The following is a 9004-nucleotide window of genomic DNA, read 5'->3' as shown; positions in this document are numbered from 1 at the left end:
ATCCCCATTATCAAATAACGCGAGCTTGATAGACATTTTCCATTATTACTTATTTTTTAACATTTATTACTTGTTTTTCACCGGTGAGTTGAATATTGTATGCATTGTTGTGATATTATGCATTATTCTGAAATTTTAAGTGGTTTATATCTCAATAATTGCAATCAATTCATATTTAACACGTGTCGGTACCTGTACTCCTGGCTTTAGTCGATTTTCACGTAATTCATTTTGTATCGTGAGTGCTACATATTCTTTTAGCTATTGTATAGTCTTTTGATCGGTTTTGTGGGCCGGTAACCTGGACATAATGTAGTTTGGATCATAATGCGGTGTTAAAATAACGGTATATTTCATTGTTTGAGAGCATTGTGTATTCCCATGCTGTGCTGTCTTCGATGCACTTTTTAGGCGAGTTATAACGTTGTTTAATACTTTGCAACAGTATACCGTGTTATTTCTTACATCAGATAAGTACAATATAATATTATGCTTACAATGCACAACTACCGCTGTCTGGGTTTTGAAGAAGTGTGTCGCATGTTCCTTCCGACTGCGGTTACATACGGACATAAATATTCATAAAACATTTATTATGTTGTAGAGAAAACTAGGTTGACATTTCACCGAGTCAAAATCTATCTAACTGCACCCATATTGCACAGTGTATTGACTCAAAAAGTGTATTTTCATCAAGTATATAACCAGAAATTCCTGGTAACTCATCAGTGATACATCACTTATAAATATCAACTCTCCTTTGTACTGAAATACAGACAGCGACAATAACTGACCGTCTGTGTATTCCAAAAATATTCTGTATTTATTGTATTAAAGATAATCATTCTAACAATGGTGTGCTGTTCCATTCAGTGGTGTGAGGAAAAACAGCAAAACATCTAATTACAAAACAAACAGACTCAAATTTCTTCAGTAATTAAATATGTAATTATGCAATTTTCGTCCATTAAAGTAAAACTCGTGTTAACTGGTCGATTTGAAGTGAAACAATTGATGACACCCATCAATTGCTTCGAATTCGGCCAAGCCAATTGGAGCGCAGTTGTCACAGTAATGATATGGCAGAATAGTTTTCAAACAAATTAAATGATACTTTGTCTCTATTTCTGGTTATATACTCGATGTGTACAGACATCTACACATTTTCCTACTTGCCTAATATATTTAAAAATAAAAAGGAAAAAATAATTTGATATTTTTTTATAAGAACTGTTTTAATCAGAACTCACATAAAGTTTGTCTGTACTTGAGTTAAGTGGATACCTTTTAATTGTTTCTTACAATATTTTAATGACTTTTTTTATTGACATGTAGAGAATCATATTTTACATTCAGCAATTGTATAATTTTGAAATTTACATATTTTGAGTTACAACACTATTGTAATTGCAGTGAGATATGTTCAGTTTTGCTTGAAATCTGCTCCATCCAGCTTTTAAAAAAAAGGAGTTTTCTTTTTTAATGTCTTCAGGTATATAACTGTAAACTTTTAGTAGCATCATATTTGTCACATTGTCAACAGCTGTTACTTATACACTTAAAGAGGTATGGAACTGTTCTCTTCACTAACTGTCATTTCAGATGTTGTTGCTCAGCAAAATGGAACATTCTCTGCTAATCGGTATATTTGTACTGTTTTTAAAAATGAAGTACAACTCTGTAATAGACACATTTGAGACGAGTCACAGCTCTGGACGTTAGGTTCGAAACTGAGAATGGTGCCCTGAAAAGCTGTTCATAATTTAGAGGACCCAAAATAATTATACTTGCATTTATTAACTATGACCGCGAAACATTTTGCTTGTGTTGATTATTGCTAGCTTTTAGTGGCTAAGGGAGTCGCAACTGCGATGCAGTCACTAGTCGTCTACATTACGCAGCGATGCAAACGCGATCCTAACGCGATGCACATTTTTAATTGATTAACAAATTTATTTATTTATTTTAAATTTTTCAATTCACAAAAGAAAACAGTGTGCATAAACCTGTACAGATTTTTCGTGCATAATGATTTAACATAAGCGATTGCATCGATGCAGCGCGCGTTTGCATCGACGCAATCTCGCTTTTGAATCGATGCAGTTGCGCGTTTGCAACGATGCAATCGTCTATAAATCGCAAGTGTAACGCGAGTTTGCATCGCTGCTAAAATCACCGTGTGTAACCGCTCTAAAAGATAAAACAATGTTTGCCGTTTCGTTCCGCCAATTCGAACCAATGCGGCATTGACAAGTGTGTTGACTTCATAAAATATGGATAATACTCATCACAGGAATTCCAGAAACATTAATTGTATTTTGTTCTATAACTGTAACTAGCAATCTACTACTGTAGAGTATTTATAAAAAAAAAGTTTTATGAGTGCTAGTATACATGCAACTATTTAGCCTTTCATTAGAGACATCAGAGGGAGGTATTTTCCACTCTAAATGCGTATTACTTAAAGTTTAGGTAAATACACTTTGCCAATGTGAAGCTCTGGTTATGGATGTTTTTTTGATATTACGATGACATTGCTTTTGTCGTCACCAAATGGTTAACGTGTGTTAACCATTTCGTGACGATGCGACCTCCTTCATCGTCATCCCACCTTTTTATCATCCTCTTCTGGTTCATGGCCACTTGCTTTTAATCCTTTTTTCAAATTTTGAATCATTCTCGAATTTTTTTTCCTACATTATTCTTACGTTGCCATTAGTTCGTTCCGTGATCACTCATCAAAATTCTCGAAGCGAGAGGACGTTCTTATTTATCTTCATGTAAAACTCCAACTCCACTTAAACTGTTTTTAAAGCATTAGATATATATATGCGCGTACAGGCCCTCTTGGGGTAAGTACTTGGGACTTTCGACTGTTTAGTGCCATTGGGGAGTGTTTTATGTTTGTACCATTTTATATCACTATGTTATTTGTTACAGCCTTTCTTTTACTTCTGTAATTAATTTATGTGGACCGAGACTTTTCTTTTAACTCTAAGGCTAGGCTAATCTTTATCATTTCTGCCCATTGATATTACACAATCACACTATTTACATTTCCATGAGTTTTCTTTGTTTTTGCGTAAGAAGGAGGATATATTCATGATTGTCATAGATCAGGACCAAATGGTGTGTCCACCATCGCTGTGTGTGGACAAAGGAATAATATTACTGACCAGTTAAATAGAGACCAGTAGGGTATCACGACAGGGCGCGACATAAAGCCCGACATACCGCTAGTTTCGTAAAAAGTGTGTGACTATGTGACCTTCTTACATCGTCATCCCATCTTTTTATCACCTTTTCTCTGGTTTCTGGCAACTTGTTTTCAAATTTTGAATCGCTCTTTAATTCCTTTGCCTCGCCATTCTCATTTTGTTTCGTTCTACCTACAGTTATTTATATCATATTTATATTTTTTTAGAAAAATCGGGGTTGGGCCTTATTAAACTTTGGTTTTATTTCAAACAAAATAAAACAATTTGTATATCGTCTTTGCGAAGATGCTTGTCCTTGGGCGACCGACTCTGATTGGTCAATACACTAACCGCCCCTCTCTACTGCACCCTGTAGGGCTAGCACGACAGGGCGCAACTTGCGCGAGATCTCACGCCCGGTCGTGCTAGCCCTGCTGCACGTGACAGCCCACACTCGACGCGAATATCCTACGTCGCCGGGCTGAACGCCCCGACAGGTGCTCACCACTTGCTGATAGCCACAAATAATACTTGTCATTGATCATTATGTCCTAACTTAAGGCCTGTTCAGATATAGGCGTTATTCGCTGCCGATGTGGTTAGCGAAATCCGAATGTGTACGCGGTGTTCCCACTGTTCACACCTAAACGGATATCGCTACCCCTATACATTGTAGAAGAGAAAATTCTCACTAGTTCTGTAAAGAAAACTGTCTACTTATTAACAGAACAAATGGGAAAAAAGTATCAGTAGTTCTGTCAACAGAACTGTACAACAGAAGTAGTGGGAATAAACGGCGAAATCCATTATTCAGAAGCAGTAGAGCTCCTTGTGAAAGAGTTCATCCAGGGAAGTACTGCCACCTTACCTGTTTCTGCCGCCAAGTAATAATGTTAGCATTACTGTGTTCCGGTTTTGAAGGGTGCTGGTAAAATTACAGGCACACGGCTTATGTATTAGGTGATGGATGCAGTGACAGTGCCCTCAGATCTTTGCGATTTAAAGCTCTGAGTGGCACTGCAACTGTTATGGACAGGCGTGTAGCTAACGTACTGGCGCACGACTTGTTCGCTTTGTCGCTTGATGTTTAAAAAAATAATAATTGTCATTTACTATTGTTTCTGTATTCCTCCTACCTACGGTATTCCGGTTTCGCTCGAGCCTCGGAACTTCACAAAAATACCCGGCGAGATGCTGCGCGGTATTTTTCGCTACCCACAGCTGTAGGGAATAAAGCTTACGTCTGAACAGGCCTTTAGGGTCATTACCCCACTGTAGAGACACCTTTTCTGCGATACACCTTTCGCGCATAAAAAAAACGATCATCGTGACGTCACATAATCTCATGAATACGGCTTCCATGTTTCTGCTCAATTACTAGTTGCGCCGAGTACTCGTTTGCTACTCGGTACTCGGTGTACTCGGCCGTTTTATTACTTCTCGTACACGACCGAATAACTCAGTTCATGAGAAGAGTACTCGGTTAAAATAACGCATTACAGCTATAGACATAATAAAGTAAAACCAACAATATATTTAAAATAATCAAAAGAGATTTATTACTACAAATTCTAGACAATTATATTTAAAAAGAAAGTTTATATTATTAATATCCAAAATTTAACAAAGGCAAGTTATGATGTACGAATACAAAGCTTTCTGCGCGTTGTGGTAATTACTCGGTTCGGAAAATAACCGCTCGTTATACACAGTGCTTTCAGGTGCATATAAAAACACTCGTGGTAACTGTGCCACTTTTGGATATCTTGTTTTATGCGCTGCCCACCATTGGAAAGGACTCTGCTCTCGCGCGTTGCAACTTGTTTTCGCGCCCATTTGTAATGAACCGAGTAACTCGGCCGAGCACTCGGTTCGGCAAATGTTAAACCGGGTAATATTCGGTACTCGGTTACTCGGTAAAACTTGTACTCGGCGCATCTCTACTAATTACACTCGGTTGAATATTGAGTATTATTACAAAATAATACATTTCCGTGTGGCAGGTGGGCCAGTGAAACATGTCGAACAACGGCCGCAAGCGATCGGCACCGGGGCCAGCGGGTGGCCGTAAGATCCGGAAGCCACGCAAGCCTATGTCGGAGGACGAGGACAGCAACGACTCGACTCTGTCTGACCAGGCGCAGGAGAAGCAGCGCACCCCTTCGCCGCTGGAAGAACCCGTGGTCAAGTTACCACAGGTAAATTGAACTATTGTACAGTCAGCATCAAACACATCAAGTACTCGTAGTGTTAAAACATTTTAATAAATTTCTTTCTATTACAACGGAATTTTGAACACTCATTTTGTGGCTCAATGTATTTGTGGTCTTCATATACATACATCATATTCATCGCCAACAAACACCAAGTTTCCAAAAAGAAATTGTAATTATGTTTTCGAGACGTTGACTGCATGAAATTAACGACTTTACGCATTCACTGTATGCAGTCGAAACCGACTTAATGCAGCCGAGATTGACTGCATGCAGTTAATGTGTGAACTCGTTATCAACTTCATGCAGTCGTGGTCTCGGATGCATGAAGTTGATTACGATTTCACGCATTAACTGCTAACATGCAGTCAATCTGCTAGCAGCCTAAATGAGTACAAATATTTATTTACAAAGAGCAACACGGCCCTTACCCCATTGGGCGATGAAGAATCCTAGGGGCTAGGTTGTTCTAGGGTAGGGGTTCGGAAGCAATTAAGTATGTTGATGGTGTCCACAGGATGCCCACCGTATTTGAAAAAACACCTGAATTCTTATATTTCAGGTGTAGTTTACATAATTTTTTTTTTCCTTATGATGTTTGCGCCAACTTAATATATAAAAAACGTCTTTTAAATATTTTTTTTATGGTGGTGGGCGTTGAAAGTTTTTTATCTTGCCTAAGAGGGTGAGAGCTTCTTACTCATGCTTCTCAAGGGAATCTGAGTTTGAGATGAAGTAACGTAACTTCTATTGTTAGACTCCAAAGCAGGAAAACATTACAAAAAGATTTAACTTATTAAAATAATTTTTAATTGTCATACGCACGCTATCATCATTTTACGCTTGCGTGCTGCATGCTTGCATCTTGCGTAGAAACGAACAAAACTGTGTTCACTGGGGTGACAACGCCGCATTTGCGTTCGTCATGAAGCTCGTGCGGCAGCATGTCACTACTCGAGCGTATTGCGAGATCCAAAGACGTGTTTATTTCGCAAAATGGCGGCATCAACGGGTAATTTTGTTCGTATTATTGAACAATATGTGGACAGAACTAAGATGCAAAATACGCATGTCGTCATTTGCAGCTTGCATGCATTCGTCAAATGACGCTGCCGTGGACTGTAAGCCAAAGTAACAAATGTCAACAAAACAAGCTATAATACAAATCCCTCCTTTGGTGCCACATTGACGTAATAAATTTTGGTAAAATTATTTTAAGTGTGTCAAAACGTCTATGACTAATGTAAAAATTGCTGAAATTTTAAGTTTATATGTATTGTAAAAATACATAAAGTTTTATTAACATGTCATAAATTTGAAACAAATTCAAAAAATCTATTCAAATCCATCTCCTGTAATATAACAAGATGTACAGTTGCGTCAGTGTAGCATCAAATGAGTGAAATATTCGACGCTATCCTCGATACACTTGGGATGCGTTGAGCACGATATTGCTTCGAGGAATACCGCCAAAAGAGTGAGTCGAGCGGTTTTTTTTCCTGAAGGACACTTTTACAGTTAGCCTGATGGCCTTGACTGCGCCACTGGATGAATGAGCGAGCCGAAGGCTCTTAAACCATCGAGTGGCTATCAGCCGGTTGCTTTTATACCCACGTCCGTTATTTACCAAAAAAAAACTAATTTCTATGCCATCGAATATATAACCAGAAATAGACACGAAATGTAATTTAATTTGTTTGAAAACTATTCTGCCAAATCATTACGGTGACAATTACGCTCCGACAGGCCAGCCCGAATTCGAAACGAACAAGTCAATTGTTTCACTTCAAATCGACCAGTTTAACCTGAGCTTTGCTACAATGGGACGAAAATTGGAAAATTACATATATAATATTTAATTACTGATTAAATATGGTTCCGTTTGTTTTGTATTTAGATGTTTTGCTATTTTTCCCGCACCACAGAATGGAACAGCTCTCCCATTTTTAGAGATATTATCTTTATTACAATAAATACAGAATATTTTGTGAATATACGGAGACGTACATACAGGTCAGTTGTTGGCGCTGTACTATTTCAGCTTTTTTATTTGTGATTTCAGTGCAAACAAGAGTTGATATTTAAAAGTGATATAAGGCCCATTTGCCTGATGAGTTGCCAGGGGTGGAGAGCCCTTATTTTGTCTCTATTTCTGGTTATATGCTCCCCTTCGGTACAATCGGTCTACTTTCCCGATCGGTCCACTTTCACTATTCGTCTACTTTTCCGATCGGTCCACTTGTCCAAATAGTCCACTTTCCCGATTCGTCTATTTCCCATTTCGTCTACTTTCCCATTCGGTCCACTTTCACTATTCGTCTACTTTCCCGATCGGTCCACTTGTTTTACCCGATTCGCCCATTTCCTATTTCGTCTACTTTCCCGATCGGTCCACTTGTTGAAATAGTCCACCTTGCAAGTTAATAAAATTTTATGAAATTAATAATTTTACAAAAAAAAAAATAGTTTTACAAACGTTCAAAGGCAGTTTGAAATTGCAGATTGTCATGGAGTGCATTTTTTTATATTTTTGATAATGATGGCCGCTTTACGTTAACCATGATTTGAAAAAACAAAATCAAGGAAACAGTTTGTTTTTAACCGACTTTTAAAAAGAAAGGAGGAAGTTCACAATTCGACTGTATTTTTTTAATGTTTGCTACGCGATAAGTCAACGGCATTTGTGAACCGATTTTGATGATTCTTTTTTTCTTGGAAAAAGGGTACCTCATTAGTGGTCCCATTTAAATTTGAAGAAAATATTCCATCTCTAAGGACTGCAAACTGGGGAGTGAATCCGGTTTCAAATACTTTCCGGTAACCGATTTCAAACTTTTGAGGTCGGTTTTTTAGTACTCTGTACTGAGATTATCATCTGAGTAGGCGCATCATTAAAGTAGACCTATCGGGACAGTAGACCAAATGGGAAAGTAGACGAAATGGGAAATAGACGAATCGGTAAAAACAAGTGGAACGATCGGGAAAGTAGAACAATTGTACCGAAGGGATATACTCGATGTTCTATGCCAACACCATGTTCTTTGCAGGAATTGCTGAAGACGTTCTACAAGCCACCGGGGCGGCTTTTAATAGCTGGCTGCGTGTCCTGGGATCTGGTGGCAAAGCGCGATAACAACATTAGCAATCGCACTCATCCGAACCTTTACACCTTCCACAAATTCACCGAACGCCGGGTGAGTTAACCTAACAAGTAAACCTAATTATATAACACAGGTCTGGGAACCAAATTTGATATAAGCGGTTCAGTTGGTTACGGTATACGATACGATATACAACCTTTTTGATTACGCAGCGATTTACTTCTCGCATCGACACGCGTATAAACTAATATCAGTTGACAACTCACAGCACTACAATAATAATAATAATAATTTATTGTACTTAAAAATAGAACATGTTGCATGGCATAGATTATAATTAAACAGGTTTGGTACAACAGTGTCTAAGTTGGTGGCGATACAATCCACCCCTGAAGTAGGTGGTAACCTGTGTCTCAGGGGTTAGAGTTACTCGACGTACAATGTTAACAGAAATGTGAAACGGACGGTGCAACAGTTCCAACTTTAACAAAAT

General features: G+C 38.2%; 1 protein-coding gene across 2 annotated transcripts in view; it reads left to right on the top strand.

Moving 5' to 3' along the window:
- LOC113239200 (protein RCC2) overlaps window positions 1-9004 on the top strand; it is a 26974-nt gene continuing 17970 nt past the window's right edge. Inside the window, exons 1-3 of one of the 2 annotated variants that reach the window (XM_026476090.1) lie at window positions 1-83; window positions 5201-5395; window positions 8458-8604. In XM_026476090.1, the coding sequence (XP_026331875.1) occupies window positions 5216-5395; window positions 8458-8604 (327 nt within the window). In that variant the 5' untranslated portion in view covers window positions 1-83; window positions 5201-5215. Of the gene's footprint in view, window positions 84-2839; window positions 2853-5200; window positions 5396-8457; window positions 8605-9004 lie in introns of those variants that run through there. The other variant, XM_026476091.1, reaches the window with a different exon arrangement.

Source organism: Hyposmocoma kahamanoa, unplaced genomic scaffold (genome assembly GCF_003589595.1).
Source record: "Hyposmocoma kahamanoa isolate Upper Pololo Valley unplaced genomic scaffold, ASM358959v1 99702, whole genome shotgun sequence".
NCBI lineage: Eukaryota > Metazoa > Arthropoda > Insecta > Lepidoptera > Cosmopterigidae > Hyposmocoma > Hyposmocoma kahamanoa.
The sequence above is the reverse complement of the archived record's forward strand: the minus strand, read 5'-3'. Positions and strand labels throughout refer to the sequence as shown.